General features: G+C 39.8%; 1 protein-coding gene across 1 annotated transcript; it reads right to left on the bottom strand.

Annotated features, from left to right (window-relative positions):
- Nucleotides 1-4,588: 4,588 nt before the first annotated feature.
- LOC104109746 (uncharacterized) lies at nt 4,589-4,990 on the bottom strand. Its single transcript, XM_009619098.2, has one exon. The coding sequence runs from the start codon at nt 4,988-4,990 to the stop codon at nt 4,589-4,591; it is 402 nt and encodes a 133-aa protein (XP_009617393.2).
- Nucleotides 4,991-22,132: the final 17,142 nt, after the last annotated feature.

Here is a 22,132-nt window from a genome sequence, read left to right as displayed (position 1 = left end):
GGGTTTTGGGCATAAACTCTTCCGCTACCAACCCTTCAGTAGGAGGGTTTCAAAAGAGACGACCCTCTTATGTTTACGGTGCTCATGAAGAGGACGTCTCCTGTTCATTCCGGTACTAGCATTTGAAGTTTTAAGTTAACTTTCAAATGATAAAATCAATTCATCGTTTGGACAAGAAACAAGATAAAAATAAAAGGACTTCATTTTATTCCTTCTATCTTCAAAAGTACATAAGCATTCGTTTGCTAGAAAAAAATAAAATTGCCAATACATGTGGTTAATTTGTACAACTTGTTTTATGAGGCTTGTTATGTAGTCCCCGGTCCCAATGAGACATAATTGTTCTCGGGTCTCACAGTCCCAATTTTCGTTGCAATCAAATTGTCGTATTCTCATACTATTAGCGTCCCTTTCAGTGGCTTAAGGTCTCGAACAACTTCGTATTATATATTATGACTTGCTTGTGGGGTTGAGTTTGGTTTTTGGATGATTCGGTATTGATTTGGAAGAACAATTCTTGTTTTAGAAGCTTAACTAAAAAGAGTTGACCGGAGTTTGACTTTTATGAAGACGACTCTGGAATGGTGTTTTGATGATCCCAAAAGCTTCGTATGGTGATCTTTGACTTAGACGTGTGTTCGGATTTGGATTTGGAGGTCTGTAGGGTGATTTGATGCATTTTGGTGAAAATTAGAAAGTTAAAAGTTTGGAAGGTTGAGAGGTTTGATTGGGAGTTGACTTTATAGATATCGGGCTCGGATTGCGATTACGAGAGTTGGAATAGCTCAGTTAAGTCATTTAGGACTTGCATTCAAAATTTGAGGTTGTTCCTGGTTGATTTGATATGATTCAGCGCGAGTTGTAGAAGTTGAAAGTTCACAAGTTCATTAAGTTTGATTTGAGGTGCGATTCATAGTTCTGACGTTCTTTGATGTGATTTGAGGACTCGATCAGGTTCACGTTATATTATGGAACTTGTTGGTATGTCCGGACGGGGCTCCGGGAGCCCCAGGTGAGTTTCGGACGAGTCTCAGATTGTTTCCATGTTTTTGGGAAAGTCTGGTTATGGTGCGTCGCATCTGCACATTTTGGAGCGCAAGTGCGGGGAAGCTTCTATATATTTTGTGTTGCTTTTACGATGTTGAGGCCTGGAAGGAAGCTTCTCTTCTGCGGATATAGTCGCATACATGCGATGGTCGCTTCTGCGGCTTAGTGATCGCAGATGCGCAGGATGTCGCTTCTGCGATTTGTTTGGGTGTTTCTGCGGTGTCGCAGGTGCGACCTCTTTTGCGCAGGTGCGCGTTCTACTTTGGTTAGTGGAAGCCGCAGATGTGGGATTTGGCTCGCAAATGCGAGAGCGTAGATACGCATTTTTGGTCTACAAATGCTCAATCCCCGGGCAGCTTCATATAGACCTCGCTTTTGGGCGATTTTGGAGGGGTTCTTCACGATTTAGATCAGGGTAAGTGTTTTATTTTCCAGATTTGATTATATTTCATGATTCTCTATTTGTTTATAACATTAAATTAGTGATTTGAATTGGAGAAAATGAGAAAAATTGTAAAAACTTTCAAAATTGTAAAATGATGATTTGAAAGACGATTTGATATCGGAATTGGATAATTTTGGTATGATTGGACTCGTATCAGAATAGGTGTTCAGATTTTTGTGAATTTTATTGGGTTCCGAGTTGCGGGCCTGGGGTTGACTTTTTAGTTTTCATTAAAGACCGAAGCTTTATTATCCGGAATTGTTTCCTATGATTTTTATTTATGATATTAAGTTGTTTTGGATAGATTTGAGACGTCCAGAAGTTGTTTCACCCGAGAAGGTCATTTTAGAGTATCGATTTAGCTTCTTTAAGGTAAGTATCTTGCCTAACTTTGTATGGGGGAACTACCCCTTAGGATTTGAGTCATTTATGCTATTTGTGTCATGTGAAAGTCGTGTACGCGAGGTGACAAGTACGTACTGTGGCTTATATATATTGGAATTGACCAGTTTAGACTCTTAGGCCTCTTTCATGTAATTATTTGGAATTTGTTAGCATATGTTGTATCTTTTATTTGTCGTGTATGCTATCACATGCTTTATTTGAAGTTGTCGTTACATGTCACATTCTTTACTTGTCGAGTTTGCTCTTATATTCTTTATTTGAAGTTGTTATCGCTTTTACCATTATGTGATTTCTTTTATTGTTGAGTTACTTCTAGTTGAAATTGTTGTACATGATATCCTTTTTGTTACCGGGTTATTCTCATGCATTTTGACATAGTTGCTAGTTCGTGCCATCTCTTTTATTGTTAGCCTAATTCATACACTAGAATTCGAAGTTTCCCATTTCATGGAAATAGTTCTATTATCGAGGTTATCCTTAAAATTAATTGGAATTGAGGTTATCGAAAGTCATTAATCTGTTTTAATTGAAGTTGTGTTTAAAAGGGGTGTTGTTCCTTGTGAGTTACTTACCCGTTCATTTTATTGTTATTGAGATTTTATACACATTGTGTTTGAGTCGTGGGCTATTTGTTGTGAAAATATTGATATTGTTGGATCTTTGGAAAGGTTGTGGCCTATGGGCACTTGTGTTATGATTTGATACATCGTGTTGTTGTGATGTTAGCATTTGTGAATTGTTGTGTGGTTTGGTTATTGTTATGCGGAGTATAAGGATGGAATTTCACCGTTGTTGTTATGCGAGGCATAAGGGTGGCATCTCAATGTTGTTGAATGTACAGAGTGATAAAGGTGACTATTGTGTTATTGTCTGGGCGGAGTGATAAGGGTGGCTATTATACGGAGTGGTATGTGTGGCTATTGGAGAGATAAGGGTGGCTAATGATATTGTCAGGGCAGAGTGATACAGGTGGCTATCAGAGAGATAAGGGTGGCTAATAATATTATTAGGGCAGGTGATACGGTTGGCTATCAGAGAGATAAGGGTGGCTAACAATATTGTCAGGGTGGAGTGATATAGGTGGCTAACGGACAAATAAGGGTAGCAATATCAGGGATGATGTGTGATGGCTTGGGACATTGTGTTGGTGATTTTCGTGTGATGGTGTGCTTTTCCTTGTGTATGTCATACACCTTTCGTGACTTGTTTTGTTGCTTCGATGAGCTACTCGATGTCTTTGATATTACTTGTTGACTTGGGTTGCAGTAGTACACTCGCACAAGCATACACCATAGCATTCCACTTATACTAGCTCAAGAGTATGTAACTTGATATTTATTGATCATGCACATGTGTTCTTGTATTATCCGTTTTCATGTTGCTATTGAGCCCGTGACCATGCCGGGCAGATTGTGATTGTGAGCCTGTGATCATGCCGGGCGGATTGTGATTGTGAGCCTATTACCATACCGGGAGGATTGTGATTGTGAGCCTGTGACCACGCCGGGTGGATTGTGAATGTGAGCCTGTGATCATGTCGAACGGATTGAGATATTGGCACGTGAGTTGTCCGTGTGGTTATGATTCAAGATGTGGGCACAAGGTGCCTTGAGTATATGATGGTGGGTTGAGACCCGTGACTTGTGACTATGAGATGAAGTATCACAGAGTGATTTTGTTGTGAAACTTATGTTAGAACGACTTTATTAATTGGTTGTCCTTTGCGTTCCTTAATTGGTTTCAATGATACTTCACGGTGTTCTTATTGATTTAATGTTTATATCACCTGTTGATTTTGTTTCCAATTACTTATTTCCGCTTTCCATTATTAGCTTTATACTTCTATACTACACAAGTTATTTTATCTAGTGAGTGTCTTGACTTGTACGTCGTCACTACTCTACCGAGGTTAGTCTTTATACTTACTGGGTACCGACCGTGCTGTGCTCATACTACACTTCTGTACATTTTTGTGCAGAGTCAGGCATTGGAGATATCGGACCCGGGTAGAATTAGCTTATTGGTCGAGAGGATTCAAGGTAGAGCTTCTTGGTCGCCGCAGCCCCTTGGAGTTCTTTTCCTTTCATTATACTGTCAGCTTGTTATTTGAACAGTATTGTATTTCGATCTTTGAGATCTTTCCATGTGCCTAGCTAGAGTTCGTGACTATGTATTACAAGTCTTGGGAGGTTGTTATGGTTATTGTCGCGTAAGCTCATTTCGCCCTTGTTTCGGTATTCATAATAAACTCTATTTCAAATTATCATTTGTTAAGAACTAGCTTAATTGTTATAGTAATCGGCTTACCTAGTCTTAGAGACTAGGTGCCATCACGACATCCTACGGAGGGAATTTGGGGTCGTGACAGAAGAATGAGAATTGGAACACTAGAAGTCTTGCTCCTTTGAGGAAAAACACTTGTGAACGGTTGGATAATCTTTAGTTCGATGGCAAGCTTCGTTTCCCGTTAGGAATTTTGCCATCAAGCTAAAGATTATCTAACCATCCCCTAGTGGCTTGTTGTTTCAGTGCCTTGTCATTTAAAAGTCTTAACTTTGCCGACGATGCTCCTTTCGTAGTATGCTTTCCATTGCTGCCTCGTTAAAAACCTTGCTAGAAAAACCTAATTGGGACAAAAACTAGGCGAAGGGAAAAGAGTGCAGCACATACTTTCAGTATATGCAGGATCCATCAGCAGTAATACCTTCTATGGTAAGTCACATTCCAGTTGCTCGGCAATTTGACTCCGTCTTGGTTCTCTAGCTCATATGACCCTTTCTCAGTGACAACTAAAAATTGATAAGGGCCTTCCCATGTTGGACCCAGCTTTCCCGTGTTGAGTTCCCGGGTGTTCTGAGTCACTTTCCTTAAAATCAAGTCTCCCACTTTAAAATAGCATAGATTGGCCCTCCGGTTATGCGCCAAGTCCTTGCGTTTGTCAAGCAGCTCTAGTTTGACCAGCAATGCCTCATTATTTGCTTCTTGATCCGCCTGGAAGTACTGCAAGGTCGGTTCTCCTACTTCCAGCCGGATCAAAGCTTCTGTGCCGTATACGAGAGAGAAATGTGGCTCCCCCTTGCTCGACTTGGCCATCATCCTGTATGCCCATAGCACTCCTGGTAACTCTTCGGGCCACTTACCTTTGGCTGCTTCCAACCTCTTTTTGAGGTTTTGAATAATCACCTTATTATTGATTCCATTTGCGCTCGGATGGTATGGTAAAGATGTGATTTTTAATTTTCAAGTCTTCAAAAAATTTTATGACCTTGGAGCCTATGAGCTGTGGTCCGCTGTCGCAGGCAATCTCCTTCGGTATTCCGAACCGGCAAATTATGGTTTCCCACTGGAAATCTACCACTTCGCGCTCACCGATCTTTTGGTAGGGACCTGCCTCAACCCATTTAGTGAAGTAATCAGTTAAACTTAAAAGAAATATTACCTTCCTGGGACCCGGTGGCAACGGCCCAACTATATCCATCCCTATTTCATGAATGATCATGGGGACAATACCGAGTGCAGCAATTCTGTTGGTTGGTGCACCAACAGTGCATGATGTTGACACTTGTCGCATTTCTGAATGAATGCCTTCGCGTCTTGTTGCATCCGAGGCCAATAGTATCATGCTCTAACTAATTTTAGAACTAATGAATTTGCACCGGAATGATTCCCGCAAATCCCTTCATGAACCTCTCTCATGACGTAATATGCCTTTGAGGCTCCTAAACATCGGGCCAATGGGCCTTGGAATATCCTTCTATATAGCTACCCCCAGAAGCAGTAGCGAGCTGCTTTGGTACGGAGTGCCCGGGATGCCTTGGGGTCTTCGAGCAGCTTGCCGTGCTAAAGGTAATCGATGAACTCATTCCGCCAGTCCCAAACTAGGTTGGTTGTATTTACTTCACAATTACCATCCACATCCAGTACCAAATGCATGAGCTGTATGACAGTACCGGAATCTGATCCCTTCATCTCTGTGGACGACCCCAAATTGGCCAATGCATCTGCTTCTACATTTTCTTCTCTCGAGATGTGGGTGATTGACAATTCCCTGTACCATGTTTTGCACCCTAGTTTGCATGAGTCAAAATAAAATTCAACTTGTGGTTTCCCTGTTGATGATAAAAGAGAGTCGCCACCTAATATTTAAAGGTATACTACGGTACCTATTTAATTACTAAAGGTCATTTCTTTATTAGTCTGCTAACCGGTGAGATTGTAGGTAAGGGTTCTTATTTTTCTAAGGGGAAGGTGTTAGGCACCCCTTAAAATCTTTCCGAGGTAGCTCCATAGGACTTAGACTAGATTTATAGGATTAGTTATTTATATTCCGCTTAACTAGTGTCAAAGAGGTACCATATACTATATTAATTTAAAACATAATATTTATAAAGAGGATGTATAGCTTTGAAAGGATGGAAGTTTATAAAAGAGTCTATATAATTAAAAGAGTTTAATATATATGCATGATATTTGTATTTATGAAACATGTGAGAAATGGCTAAGTTATAAAATGCTTTGTATTTAAAGAATGTGGCTATTCATATAACTCTTATAAAATAAAGATTTTGCAAGAAAATGAGCCTAACATGTAACTTGACTTTCAAAATCTCAATTCTTAGACTTGTTAAAAATCCTTTGCTGGGCGGCAACACTTTATTTAGAAAGACTCGATTTCTTTTAGAAGGTCGATTTTGGATTTTATTTCTGGTTTTTGAGAAGAAAGATTGTCATCCATTGCTAAGCTATTTTGGTGTCAAAGTCTTCATGAAATGTTAGTGATAAGCATAAGAGATTAGCATCATATGATTAACAGATTAAAACTAATTACTATTGAGCCTAATGCTTCTTTTAATCCTATGTCCTTTAGGGCTTGCCTAAGTTGCTTACATGATTCAAGAGGTAAAATAAAGTATTTAATCAGATATGATAAGTGTAGTGTCATATACATGTGAGAAACATGAATAACATAATATAATAAAGCAGCAAGGAGTAAGGAAGGACTCTGGTTTGGGCCTGAAAGAGGCAGGCCCAGCAGACAGCAGGAACAGACAACAGTGGGCTTTAGACTCCAAGTGCGCAGGTACAAGATTTGGGCCTGGGTTCTTTTGAGAACTTGGCAGGCCCAATGGTTATACATATTCAAAAAGAGAGAGAATGTCATTATATATAATACTCTATACATACAATCATACATGAAATATATAAGTAAATGACTGGAACAAATTATAACAACCAATATTAATTTGAATTATGAATGTTATACTAATGTGGGGTCCCATATGGTAAAGTGATTTATATTGAACACCTTTAGTTGTCATTAAACACTAAACCTAAAAGAAGTAAAGAATGCCAATAAATTAGAGGCTACGTGTAGAGTTCCATTCAAGGCCAAGGCTCTCTTTGGATCCCTGACACTTCAAAGTTCCTAAGGGTCTCAAGGCCCAGGGTAGTGCTTGTGTGAGGGAGAGTAGCCCAACCAAGAGCTAAACTCTACTCCCAAATACCCCTAACCACTCACACTCATTCTTCCCTACAGGTTTAAGTGCCAATGAGGTACTTTCAATGTAATCCCAACATCACAGTGATACCATACCACAAAAGTATATATACCTTTCCTATGATAGCAAAGAAGAACATTATAGGACTACAAGAAAAACTATTCACATTGTTATAATCATATTTCAAAGCTAAGTGGATGATTCACTAAGAGTAACATGTTAAGCAGGTTAAAAAAAATTAGCTTCAAGCATATATATAGGTAGGGACATTATCATATTACTATTAAAGAACCAAACACCTAAGATCATATATCTTAAGGATAAAAAGAGTACATAGTTCAAGTATGCAACAATTTCTGAGCACAAATATATCTGTCTTAACAGCCTTCAATTTCACTAATCAAAGATTGATTTTAACTTAGGTCTTGTCTTCTAGCATACACAGAGATTAACAGCCCCAGTTGAAACTTTTAAAAAAGTATTAACAAAGATATAGACCAATAGCTTCAATTAGATTTCTGAGAGGGATTAGGTGAGGGAAGATTGACAATTACAGTTAAGGCTTCCAAGCAGTATTAAAGGTTAACCACTACAACTAGTACTTCCTAAAGAGTGCTAATGTAGACATAGATTAACAACTTCAACTAGAGATACAACTCAGTAACCTCAATAAAGAGTCACAGGTTAATGACTTTAATTAGAACATCCAAAGGGTATTGATAGAGATTCAGAAATACCAAACTACAATTAGAGCTTTTAAAAGTATTAACATGGTTACAGGTTCACAACCTACATTAGAACTTCTAGGAGTATTAATAGGATTACAAATTAGCAGGTTGCAATTAGAACTTCTAAATATATTAACAAGGTCACATGTTCACAAATTCGATTAGAGCTCCTAAGAGTACTAACAGAATCCTGAGCTATCAGTCTTGAATAACTTTAAAATCAATGACATAATCACTTCTTTCTAAGAGTTTTAACTTCACTCTAATCTCATTGAGAACAAAGCATGATGTTATATCCAAGCAGTAACAACAAGAGATTCTCTTTAGAGTTCACAAGCTGAGTTTAATCCATTTAAGAGAGCTTAGTGAAGTTTCAAGAAAGTATGGGCATGTATGGGATCATGAAGGACAAACAGAGGCATTGAAGAACAAAAGAAATGAGTGCAGGATTGCAAGAACACACATAAAGGACACTTAGAAAGAGTCATATTATGAAAGTATTATTAATAGTATCACCATATGAGCTTCAGGAATATGATAAGGGTATCATCTCATTGGGAAAAATATGTCAAGAGAGTCTACTATGGGACTTCAGATATAGTGGGACTTAGTAACAGCACTTTAACTCAACAAATATGTTATCATAATTAAAATACATCTTGTCCATACGTCATATCATAAACTAAGTATAGAGCAATCTCAGAGTATACACAGAGACCAAGCTAGCTTAGGGCATGCTTACATGAACAGTCATGAATTCAATCAGGTAAATAACAGAATCACAGAGGCATGTCAAAGAGATAAGAACATGTTTAAAGGTCATGAACTAGTGTGTCTAAACTAAGGTAATAATATGGTTTTCAGCCTGAATAGATTCGTACTTTGTTTAAGTCTAGGTTATTGAGTGAACTACAAAATAACATTCAATGCAGATTAACATAATCGTCATAACATAGCTAATAGAACATTAGAGAGGTTTGAAACTAGATATTAGGAACATTAAGAAGTTCTTTAGTAGTTTCAAAGTTAACAGTAAACATGAATCGTCAGATGCATATCAAGATCAATGCATAATTCTAATTTTAATGACCTAAGGAAATTCATGATCACAAAATCTACTTACAGTCATTAATAAACACATAAAACAGTAAAAAAAAATGAACATATTGTTAATAACATCATTCAACAGTTCATGTTCAGCAACTTGAACTAATAAAGAAGAACAAGGTCGTAGTTTTACTGACCTCCTTTTGGGGCAGCAAACCAAACGAGTGTTCAACTTAGCCTTTAGGAAGCCAAGAGATCAATCTCTCAATCAGTAACAAACTCAGGGCCAGAAAGAAAAGGAAAAGCAGAATTTGATCAAGAACTTAGAATTTTATCAAAATTTCCTGAACAACTATATTGTGTATTAAATTCTAGATGCTAGATGTAATTGGTATGTATATCTTGTTGTGTGTTCTGTAAAAATATTAAAATCCCCGATTTATAGTGGATGTTGAAGCCCTAGGGTTTCACAAGTGGATGGTGACAGAGGAGTGGTGATGCAATCATAATCGAGTGAAATCAGAATGAGCAGAGGGAAAAATAAGTGAGAGCCTTACTTGAGTGGGTGACAGTTGTCGTATGCGATAAAACCATCATTGTCAAATAGCAACAGATTGTTGCTAGGCCAAAGTGTGACGGACTACACTACTGAGGTAAGGCTAAGGTGTGACGGACTACACCAAAGCAATCGAGGGAAAGACCTAGGCGCTAAAAAAAGGGGACTTGGTGTCGAGGCAGTGGCATTGGCAACTTGGTGTTGCCTTGGCTTAGGTGAATGAACTTACACCTAAGTATTCTATGGGAAAATGACTAAGCGACGGAAATGGCATCTTAGCTTGGTGACTTGATGCTAATATTGGCTATGGCGTTGGCAAGGGCAGATTTGATCAAGTAGGGCGACTTGATTCGAAACAAGTGACTGTGACAACAGGCGCGTGCGGCTAAGTCATGAAGACGAGCTGTACAACAGATATGGCGGAGCTATGTCAAAAGGGATTGCAAGGTTGGGCGCAATGCCAGCCTTGAGTGCGTGACAACTAGGCTCGTGGCAGTGCATCTGGTGAGAATACTAAGTGTGCTGAGCACATGGTTAAAGTGGAAGTCATAATCAGTATGTGGGGCTCACAGCTGAGTGGAAGACAAGCTGAGTGTGCAGGGCATTTTTCAGTGGAAGACAATCTGAGTGTGCGGGGCCTACGGCTAATTGGCACACACATTGAGTGTGCAGGGCACACCATTAATCATGGCTGATAATGGTCTGAGATTAATGCATGTTTTTAATATTGTCCTATCAGTTGGGGGTGTCACGGAAATAGGATGGGGCTGACTGCACTATAAATATGTGTACCAGCAGCTCCTGAAAGATGTCAAGTACCTGGTGAGGGAAAACGGGCAGGATGTAGGCATGGGGTTGTCTATGTCAAGACTTGAGCATGGAAAATTATGTTCCATTGACTTGTCAAAATATGAGGGTCGGGAAGGATCTTCTTTAGCTTAGGAAGGTGTTCCTAAGTGTGTTTTCAAGAGTGAAAACACCCGAAGGCTAAGAGTTAGTCTTGAGGGAACATCTCAGGCAGTCTTTCTTTCAGTACAGGTGCAACTTAGGAAGGGGTTCCTAAGTATGTTTTCAAGAGTGAAAACACTTAAGCCTAGGGGTAGCCTTCTTCTTTTTGTACACGGAGTACTTAGAGAATGAGCTTCTTTGTATGCTCGAGTTAAATACAAAGTGCGGGAAGAAAGTTCCCTTAAATCTCGTGTGCCTTTACTTTCCTTGCTGCCTAAATTTATCTTCCAAGTATAAAGCATCCCTGAAATAATCGGAATGTCGGAAAGGCTGAAGTCAAGGCTGGGCTTGACTGCCGCTCGGGGGCAAAACTCAGACGGGACTCGGGTTGCCAAAACCGCCCCCGTGATAGCTGGTATCAGAGCGTGGATGGGATCAAGATGAAAACACGATGTTCAGTGGTTGAACTTCATAAGAAGGTGGCTGGTGGAAAAGCAGTACTGACGGAAAAGGTTGCTGCATCAAAGGCACTTATCAGAATATATGGGCGCCAAAATCAGTAGCGGGTTCTTTTCAAATCTGACCAGGTGTGTGCTGGATTTGCTGTGGGAATGACGGACAGGAGAAGCAAATGAGAAAAACGTCGCACTTGAGGGCAAGGACAACGTAATTCTCAAAAGTAAGCTGAACTTGTGATGTCTTTGCAACAAATGGCGAGCATGCTTTGAGTTTGTTCGACGAGGGCATCGAATGCAACTGGTTGGGGTGGTTTGTTAGTCCCTTGACTTTACTGATGGGCATATTGCACGGTTGTGGCAAGAATTTGGCATGATGGCCTTGAAAATGGTGTATGTGCTGGAAAATCAACATGCAAGACAATGGGGGCATTGTCAAATAGCAACAGATTGTTGCTAGGCCGAAGTGTGACGGACTACACTACTGAGGCAAGGCTAAGGTGTGATGGACTACACCAAAGCAATCGAGGGAAAAGACCTAGGTGCTAAGACAAGGGGACTTGGTGTCGAGGCAGTGGCATTGGCAACTTGGTGTTGCCTTGGCTTAGGTGAACGTACTTACACCTAAGTATTCTGTGGGCAAACGACTTAGCGACGGAAATGGAATCTTAGCTTGGTGACTTGATGCTAATATTGGCTATGGCGTTGACAAGGGCAGATTTGATCAAGTAGGGAGACATGATCCGGAACAAGCGACTGTGACAGCAGGCGCGTGTGGCTAAGTCATGGAGACGAGCTGTACAACAGACATGGCGGAGCTATGTCAAAAGGGATTGCAAGGCTGGGCGCAATGCCAGCCTTGAGTCCGTGACAACTAGGCTCGTGGCAGTGCATCTGGTGAGAATACTAAGTGTGCTGAGGACATGGTTAAAGTGGAAGTCATAATCAGTGTATGGGGCTCACAACTGAGTGGAAGACAAGCTGAGTGTGCAGTGCATTACTCAGTGGAAGACAATATGAGTGTGCGAGGCCTACGGCTAATTGGCACACACATTGAGTGTGCGGGGCACACCATTAATCATGGCTGATAATGGTCTGAGTTGTATGCACGTTTTTAATATTGTCCTATCAGTTGGGGGTGTCAACTGAAATAGGATGGGGATGACTGCACTATAAATATGTGTGCCAGCAGCTCCTGAAAGATGTCAAGTACCTGGTGAGGGAAAACGGGCAGGATGTAGGCATAGGGTTGTCTATGTCAAGACTTGAGCATGGAAAATTATGTTCCATTTCCTTGTCGAAATATGAGGGTCGGGAAGGATCTTCTTTAGCTTAGGAAGGTGTTCCTAAGTGTGTTTTCAAGAGTGAAAACACCCGAAGGCTAAGAGTTAGTCTTGAGGAAAAATCTGAGGGAAAATCTGAGGGCAGTCTTTCTTTCAGTACAGGTGCAACTTAGGAAGGGATTCCTAAGTGTGTTTTCAAGAGTGAAAACACTTAAGTCTAGGGGTAGCCTTCTTCTTTTTGTACACGGGGTACTTAGAGAATGAGCTTCTTTGTATGCTCGAGTTAAATACAAAGTGCGGGAAGAAAGTTCCCGTAAATCTCGTGTGCCTTTACTTTCCTTGCTGCCTAAATTTATCTTCCAAGTCTAAAGCATCCCTGAAATAATCGGAATGTCGGAAAGGCTGAAGTCAAGGCTGGGCTTGACTGCCGCTCGGGGGCAAAACTCGGACGGGACTCGAGTTGCCAAAACCGCCCCCGTGATAGCTGTTGTTGAGTCGGTCACTCCTCCTCTAGAAGAAATAAAAATCCCAGTTTCCAATACTATTATCTCTGCTTCTCCTTTTAAAACCAAAAGCGAGAAATCTACAAATATAGTTGCTTGTTCTGATCTTGACCGAGTTATTGAACAAAATAACTTCTCAAACCAACTCCTTCATGTCATCTCAAGGCAGATAGAAGACTCCAAAGAAAGGTCTCTATTTAGTGGAAAGCCAACCTTTTCACAAACCAGTTCTAGTCATAATATTGAACCAAACCCAAGCTTCAAAATCGCTGAGTTTTCAAAGGACAAATATCTAAAACTCAAAGATACCTTTGAAGTCAGTGGAAATGTTCTTGACAAGATCAACAAACATTTGGCCAATTTTAACATTTCCAAAGAAGTACCCCAAGATGGAAAGATATCCATTATCCAAGAGAAGGAAGACCTTTTCCAAAAGCTTTCTAATGAACGCTTTCATAATTTCAAAAATTATCATAAGCGTCCCTCATTTCCAGATATCCAATATGAGGAAAATCACTTTCTTGCCTATACTTCTCACGAAGGAAGAAGCATAATTGAATGGAACATTGATGCTTTGGCAGAGCATCAAATATACCATTAACTTCATGAAATTGGAGTTTGCATTACAGCTTACAAGATAAGAGGATCTTCTGATAAAGAAGCCCCCTCTATGATTGTAGCTGGATTTACGGGCATGTTAAAATATTGGTGGGATAATTATTTTACCGAAGATGTTAGACAGGCCATCTACTCTGCTACGGCTGTTGAAACCGTAGTCAAAACCGAAGGAATTACCTTTACTGCTATGGTCATAGGTGGTACTTCCACTCCTATGGAAACTACTTCCCAGATAACTAGAGAAGACGCTTGTGCTACCCTTCTCTACCACATAGCAAAGCACTTCATCGGAGAACCAAAACTCTTCCAAGATAGAAGTTTACAAATTCTAAACAATCTATCCTATCCATATTTAGATGACTTTATCTGGTATAAAAACCAATTCATCAGCAAGGTTATGATTAGACCTGACTGTCATCTAGATTTCTGGAAAGAACGTTTCATTAGCGGTCTTCCCCCCTTATTCGCTAGCAAAGTCCGCACCAAAATTCAAGATCGTTGTGAAGGTAAAATTCTTTACCATCAAATGACTTATGGTGACATTGTTAGCATTATCAACGTCGTAGGTCTAGAACTCTGCACTGACATCAAACTTAAAAATCAGCTCAAAAAAGAGCAACACTCTTCTAGAAGAGAATTAGGAAGTTTCTGTCAAGGCTTCGGTTATACAAACATTGTCGCTCCTTCTATTCATTCTTCCAAGAAGGACAAAGCTTACAGGTCTTCCAGAAAGACCCATCGCCATAAAACTAGGAAAAATTCCGATGATCCTCCTAGAAAGAAATCCAGATTCAGAAGACCTTCAAAGTCTTACAAAAACAAAGATGTCTGTTGGAACTGTGGTAAAACTGGTCACAGAGCCAACCAGTGCAAATCATACAAAAAGAAGAAGAAGATCAATCTTCTAGAAATCAACGAAGATACCAAAAAGGAACTCTTCTCCATCTTAGAAGAACCCAATTCAGATTCTTCTCCTGACTATTCCTCAGATGAGTATAGCGATGAAGAAGATATCAACATCACCTATAACTCTGACTCAAGCCAATCTGGCACTGAATGCCACTGTTCTGGAGCTTTCTGTACTTGTGACAATTCTCCAGCTTCTATTAAAGTTCTTTCGGATAGCTCCAAAGAAGCTCTTTTCGATGTTGTTCAACACATCAATGATGATGAGTCTAGGAAGAAATATTTGATTGAGCTCAAAAATCTCATCCTCTCTCACCAAAATGACAGACCCAAGCCAAGGTCAGTCGTTGAACCATTCAACATGAAGCAAGTCATGTCTCGCTTCGATAAACCTACTGAACCCTCGATTTTTGATCTAAGACATGAAGTCTCAGGACTTAAAGAAGAAATAAAGAATATTAAATCCAGACTTGAAAAAGTCAAACTCGACGTTCTGACAGAATAGGTTCTCAAACAAGCTAGGACTTATGAACATAAGTCTGAAAGCGAAGAAGAACCTGAACACCATAAGAGCGAGTATCATTCAGAAAATGATAACTCCATCGACATTCGTCTTACTCAAGATAAGACTTCATCCTCTCAAACTCCTGGTCTTACAGTTATTACTAGTATCAAACCCCAGAGTTGCCATATCCCTATCAAGATTGTTATTAGCAAACATTTTGTTATTAACAAAATTACTTTACTTGATAGTGGTGCAGATCGTAACTGCATCATGAAAGGTATTGTTCCAACCCAGTATTTAGAAAAAAGTACTTCCAAATTATACTCTGCTACAGGAGAACAACTTCGTATTAATTATAAGCTTTCCAAGGCTCATATTTGTAATAATGGTATTTGCTTGACAAATGATTTTATTATTACTGAAGATATTAACAAAGATATCATTCTAGGAATTCCTTTTATCACTCAGATAAAACCTTTCATTACTGGCTTAGATGGTATTTCTACTCAAATATTAGGAAAAGAATTACATTTTCCTTTTGTTAAAACTCTTTCACAAGATGAAAGTAATATTATTAGAAAAAATACTATTTTTCGTATAAACAAACTGTCTCAGCATGTCACCCTTTTAAAGGATGAAATAAAAGTTAAGAAAATCGAGCAGAATTTAAAAACCCCAGAGATAGTCACTAAAATAGCTAATCTTCAAAATAATTTTGAAAAACAAAATATGCTCTGATTTTTCTAACGCTTTTTGGGAAAGAAAAAAGCATTTAGTCAAACTTCCTTACATTGAAGGATTCGATGAACAAGTCATCTCTACCAAGGCAAGACCTATTCAAATGAATCACGAAATGATAGAAATTTGCAAAAGTGAGATTTCAAATCTTCTTAAAAATAATATTATTCGCTTTGCCCCCGAGCGGCAGTCAAGCCCAGCCTTGACTTCAGCCTTTCCGACATTCCGATTATTTCAGGGATGCTTTAGACTTAGAAGATAAATTTAGGCAGCAAGGAAAGTAAAGGCACACGAGATTTACGGGAACTTTCTTCCCGCACTTTGTATTTAACTCGAGCATACAAAGAAGCCCATTCTCTAAGTACTCCGTTTACAAAAAGAAGAAGGCTACCCCAAGCCTTAAGTGTTTTCACTCTTGAAAACACACTTAGGAACCCTTTCCTAAGTTGCACCTGTACTGAAAGAAAGACTGCCCTCAGATTTTCCCTCAGATTTTCCCTCAAGACTAACTCTTAGCCTTCGGGTGTTTTCACTCTTGAAAACACACTTAGGAACACCTTCCTAAGCTAAAGAAGATCCTTCCCGACCCTCACATTTCGACAAGGCAATGGAACATAATTTTCCATGCTCAAGTCTTGACATAGACAACCCTATGCCTACATCCTGCCCGTTTTCCCTCACCAGGTACTAGTCATCTTTCAGGAGCTGCTGGCACACATATTTATAGTGCAGTCAGCCCCATCCTATTTTAGTTGACACCCCCAACTGATAGGACAATATTAAAAACGTGCATACAACTCAGACCAGTATCAGCCATGATTAATGGTGTGCCCTGCACACTCAATGTGTCTGCCAATTAGCCGTAGGCCCCGCACACTCAGATTGTCTTCCACTGAGTAATGCCCTGCACACTCAGCTTGTCTTCCACTCAGCTTTGAGCCCCACACACTGATTAAGACTTCCACTTTAACCATGTGCTCATTACACTTAGTATTCTCACCAGATGCACTGCCGCGAGCCTAGTTGTCACGCACTTAAGGCTGGCATTGCGCCCAGCCTTGCAATCCTTTTTGACATAGCTCCACCATGTCTGTTGTACAGCTCGTCTCCGTGACTTAGCCGCATGCGCCTGCTGTCACAGTCGCTTGTTCCGGATCAAGTCGCCCTACTTTATCAAATCTGCCCTTGCCAACGCCATAGCCAATATTAGCATCAAGTCACCAAGCTAAGATTCCATTTCCGTCGCTAAGTCATTTGCCCACAGAATACTTAGGTATAAGTACGTTCACCTAAGCCAAGGCAACACCAAGTTGCCAATGCCACTGCCTCGACACCAAGTCCCCTTGTCTTAGTGCGTAGGTCTTTTCCCTCGATTGCTTTGGTGTAGTCCGTCACACCTTAGCCTTGCCTCAGTATTGAGGTCCGTCACACTTCGGCCTAGCAACAATCTATTGCTATTTGACAATGCCCCTATTGTCTTGCATGTTGATTTTCCAGCACATACGCCATTGGCAAGACCATCATGCCAAATCCTTGCCACAACCATGCAATATGCCCATCAGTAAAGTCAAGGGACTAACAAACCACCCCAACCAGTTGAATTCGACGCCCTCGTCGAACAAACTCAAAGCATGCTCGCCATTTGTTGCAAAGACATCACAAGTTTAGCTCACTTTTGAGAATTATGTTGTGCTTGCCCTCAAGTGCAACGTTTTTCTCATTTGCTTCTCCTGTTCATCATTCACACAGCAAATGCAGCACGCACCTGGTCAGATTTGAAAAGAACCCGCTACTGATTTTGGCGCCCATATATTCCAATAAGTGCCTTTGATGAAGCAACCTTTTCCGTCAGTACTGCTTTGCCACCAGCCATCTTCTTACGAAGTTCAACCACTGAACATCATGTTTTCATCCGATCCCATCCACGTTCTGATAAAAGCTATCACGGGGGCAGTTTTGGCAACCCGAGTCCCGTCCGAGTTTTGCCCCCGAGCGGCAGTCAAGCCCAGCCTTGACTTCAGCCTTTCTGACATTCCGATTATTTCAGGGATGCTTTAGACCTGGAAGATAAATTTAGGCAGCAAGGAAAGTAAAGGCACACGAGATTTACGGGAACTTTCTTCCCGCACTTTGTATTTAACTCGAGCATACAAAGAAGCTCATTCTCTAAGTACTCCATGTACAAAAAGAAGAAGGCTACCCCTAGCCTTAAGTGTTTTCACTCTTGAAAACACACTTAGGAACCCCTTCCTAAGTTGCACCTGTACTGAAAGAAAGACTGCCCTTAGATTTTCCCTAAGATTTTCCGTCAAGACTAACTCTTAGCCTTTGAGTGTTTTCACTCTTGAAAATACACTTAGGAACACTTTCCTAAGCTAAAGAAGATCCTTCCCGACCCTCATATTTCGACAAGGCAATGGAACATAATTTTCCATGCTCAAGTCTTGACATAGACAACCCTATGCCTACATCCTGCCCGTTTTCCCTCACCAGGTACTTGACATCTTTCAGGAGCTGTTGGCAGACATATTTATAGTGCAGTCAGCCCCATCCTATTTCAGTTGACACCCCCAACTGATAGGACAATATTAAAAACGTGCATACAACTCAGACCATTATCAGCCATGATTAATGGTGTGCCCCGTACACTCAATGTGTCTGCCAATTAGCCGTAGGCTTTGCACACTCAGTTTGTCTTCCATTGAGTAATGCCCTGCACACTCAGCTTGTCTTCCACTCAGCTGTGAGCCCCACACACTTATTATGACTTCCACTTTAACCATGTGCTCATCACACATAGTATTCTCACTAGATGCACTGCCACGAGCCTAGTTGTCATGCACTCAAGGCTGGCATTGCGCCCAGCCTTGAAATCCCTTTTGACATAGCTCTGCCATGTCTGTTGTATAGCTCGTCTCCATGACTTAGTCGCACGCGCCTGCTGTCACAGTCGCTTGTTCCGGCTCAAGTCGCCCTACTTGATCAAATCTGCCCTTGCCAATGCCATAGCCAATATTAGCATCAAGTCACCAAGCTAAGATGCCATTTTCGTCGCTAAGTCGTTTGCCCACAGAATACTTAGGTGTAAGTCCGTTCACCTAAGCCAAGGCAACACCAAGTTGCCAATGCCACTGCCTCGACACCAAGTCCCCTTGTCTTAGCGACTAGGTCTTTTCCCTCGATTGCTTTGGTGTAGTCCGTCACACCTTAGCCTTTCCTCAGTAGTGTAGTCCGTCACACTTCGGCCTAGCAATAATCTGTTGCTATTTGACAACGCCCCCATTGTCTTGCATGTTGATTTTCCAGCACATACGCCATTGGCAAGGCCATCATGCCAAATCCTTGCCACAACCGTGCAATATGCCCATCAGTAAAGTCAAGGGACTAACAAACCACCCCAACCAGTTGAATTCGATGCCCTCGAACTCAAAGCATGCTCGCCATTTGTTGCAAAGACATCACAAGTTCAGCTCACTTTTTAGAATTACGTTGTCGTTGCCTCAAGTGCAACGTTTTTCTCATTTGCCTCTCCTGTCCGTCATTCCCACAGCAAATCTAGCACACACCTGGTCAGATTTGAAAAGAACCCGCTACTGATTTTGATTCAACAAAATTCAACTTGTGGTTTCCGTGTTGATGATAAAAGAGAGTCGCCACCTAATATTTAAAGGCATACTACGGTACCTATTTAATTACTAAAGGTCATTTCTTTATTAGTCTGCTAACCGGTGAGATTGTGGGTAAGGGTTCTTGTTCTTCTAAGGGAAAGGTGTTAGGCACCCCTTAAAATCTACCCGAGGTAGCTCCATAGGACTTAGACTAGATTTATAGGATTAGTTATTTATATTCCGCTTAACTAGTGTCAAAGAGGTACCATATACTATATTAATTTAAAACATGATATTTATAAAGAGGATGCATAGCTTTGAAAGGATGGAAGTTTATAAAAGAGTCTATAAAATTAAAAGAGTTTAATATATGTGCATGATATTTGTATTTATGAAACATGTGAGAAATGGCTAAGTTATAAAATGCTTTGTATTTAAAGAATGTGGCTATTCATGTAACTCTTATAAAATAAAGATGTTGCAAGAAAATGAGCCTAACATGTAACTTGACTTTCAAAATCTCAATTCTTAGACTTGTTAAAAATCCTTTGCTGGGCGGCAACACTTTATTTAGAAAGACTCGATTTCTTTTAGAAGGTCGGTTTTGGATTTCATTTCTGGTTTTTGAGAAGAGAGATTGCCATCCATTGCTAAGCTATTTTGGAGTCAAAGTCTTCATGAAATGTTAGTGATAAGCATAAGAGATTAGCATCATATGATTAACAGATTAAAACTAATTACTATTGAGCCTAATGCTTCTTTTAATCCTATGTCCTTTAGGGCTTGCCTAAGTTGCTTACATGATTTAAGAGGTAAAGTAAAGTATTTAATCAGATATGATAAGTGTAGTGTCATATACATGTGAGAAATATGAATAACATAATATAATAAAGCAGTAAGGAGTAAGGAAGGACTCTGGTTTGGGCCTGAAAGAGGTAGGCCCAGCAGACAGCAGGAACGGACAACAGTGGGCTTTTGACTCCAAGTGCGCAGGTACAAGATTTGGGCCTGGGTTCTTTTGAGAACTCGGCAGGCCCAATGGTTATACATATTCAAAAAGAGAGAGAATGTCATTATATATAATACTCTATACATACAATCATACATGAAATATATAGGTAAATGACTGGAGCAAATTATAACAACCAATATTAATTTGAATTATGAATGTTATACTAATGTGGGGTCCCATATGGTAAAATGATTTATATTGAACACCTTTAGTTGTCATTAAACACTAAACCTAAAAGAAGTAATGAATGCCAATAAATTAGAGGCTACAGGTAGAGTTCCATTTAAGGCCAAGCCTCTCTTTGGATCCCTGACACTTCAAAGTTCCTAAAGGTCTCAAGGCCCAGGGCAGTGCTTGTGTCAGGGAGAGTAGCCCAACCAAGAGCTAAACTCTACTCCCAAATACCCCTAACCACTCACACTCATTCTTCCCTACAGGTTTAAGTGCCAATGAGGCACTTTCAATGTAATCCCAACATCACAGTGATACCATACCACAGAAGTATATATACCTTTCCTATGTTAGCAAAGAAGAACATTATAGGACTACAAGACAAACTATTCACATTGTTATAACCATATTTCAAAGCTAAGTGGATGATTCACTAAGAGTAACATGTTAAGCAGGTTAAAAAAATTTAGCTTCAAGCATATATATAGGCAGGGACATTATCATATTACTATTAAAGAACCAAACACCTAAGATCATATATCTTAAGGATAAAAAGAGTACATAGTTCAAGTATGCAACAATTTCTGAGCACAGATATATCTGTCTTAACAGCCTTCAATTTCACTAATCAAAGATTGATTTTAACTTAGGTCTTGTCTTCTAGCATACACAAAGATTAACAGCCCCAGTTGAAACTCTTAAAAAAGTATTAACAAAGATATAGACCAATAGCTTCAATTAGATTTCTAAGGGGGATTAGGTGAGGGAAGATTGACAATTACAGTTAAGGCTTCCAAGCAGTATTAAAGGTTAACCACTACAACTGGTACTTCCTAAAGGGTGCTAATGTAGACATAGATTAACAACTTCAACTAGAGATATAACTCAGTAACCTCAATTAAGAGGCATAGGTTAATGACTTTAATTAGAACATCCAAAGGTTATTGACAAAGATTCAGAAATACCAAACTACAATCAGAGCTTTTAAAAGTATTAACATGGTTACAGGTTCACAACCTACATTAGAACTTCTAGGAGTATTAATAGGATTACAAATTAGCAGGTTGCAATTAGAACTTCTAAATATATTAACAAGGTCACAGGTTCACAAATTCGATTAGAGCTCCTAAGGTACTAACAGAATCCTCAGCTATCAGTCTTGCTTAACTTTAAAATCAATGACATAATCACTTCTTTCTAAGAGTTTTAACTTCACTCTAATCTCATTGAGAACAAAGCATGATGTTATATCCAAGCAGTAATAACAAGAGATTCTCTTTAGAGTTCACAAGCTGAGTTTAATCCATTTAAGAGAGCTTAGTGAAGTTTCAAGAAAGTATGGGCATGTGTGGGATCATGAAGGACAAACAGAGGCATTGAAGAACAAAAGAAATGAGTGCAGGATTGCAAGAACACACATAAAGGACACTTAGAAAGAGTCATATTATGAAAGTATTACTAATAGTATCACCATATGAGCTTCAGGAATATGATAATGGTATCATCTCATTGGGGAAAACATGTCAAGTGAGTCTACTATGGGACTTCAGATATAGTGGTACTTAGTAACAACACTTTAACTCAACAAATATGTTATCATAATTGAAATACATCTTATCCATACGTCATAGCATAAACTAAGTATAGAGCAATCTCAGA

This window comes from Nicotiana tomentosiformis, chromosome 11 (assembly GCF_000390325.3).
Source record: "Nicotiana tomentosiformis chromosome 11, ASM39032v3, whole genome shotgun sequence".
Classification (NCBI taxonomy): Eukaryota; Viridiplantae; Streptophyta; class Magnoliopsida; order Solanales; family Solanaceae; genus Nicotiana; species Nicotiana tomentosiformis.
This window is presented reverse-complemented; position numbering and strand designations above follow the sequence as displayed.

Coding starts and splice junctions, on each gene's coding strand:
- LOC104109746 (XM_009619098.2), bottom strand. CDS start 4,990: ATGGCCAAGTCGAGCAAGGGGGAGCCACATTTCTCTCTCGTATACGGC.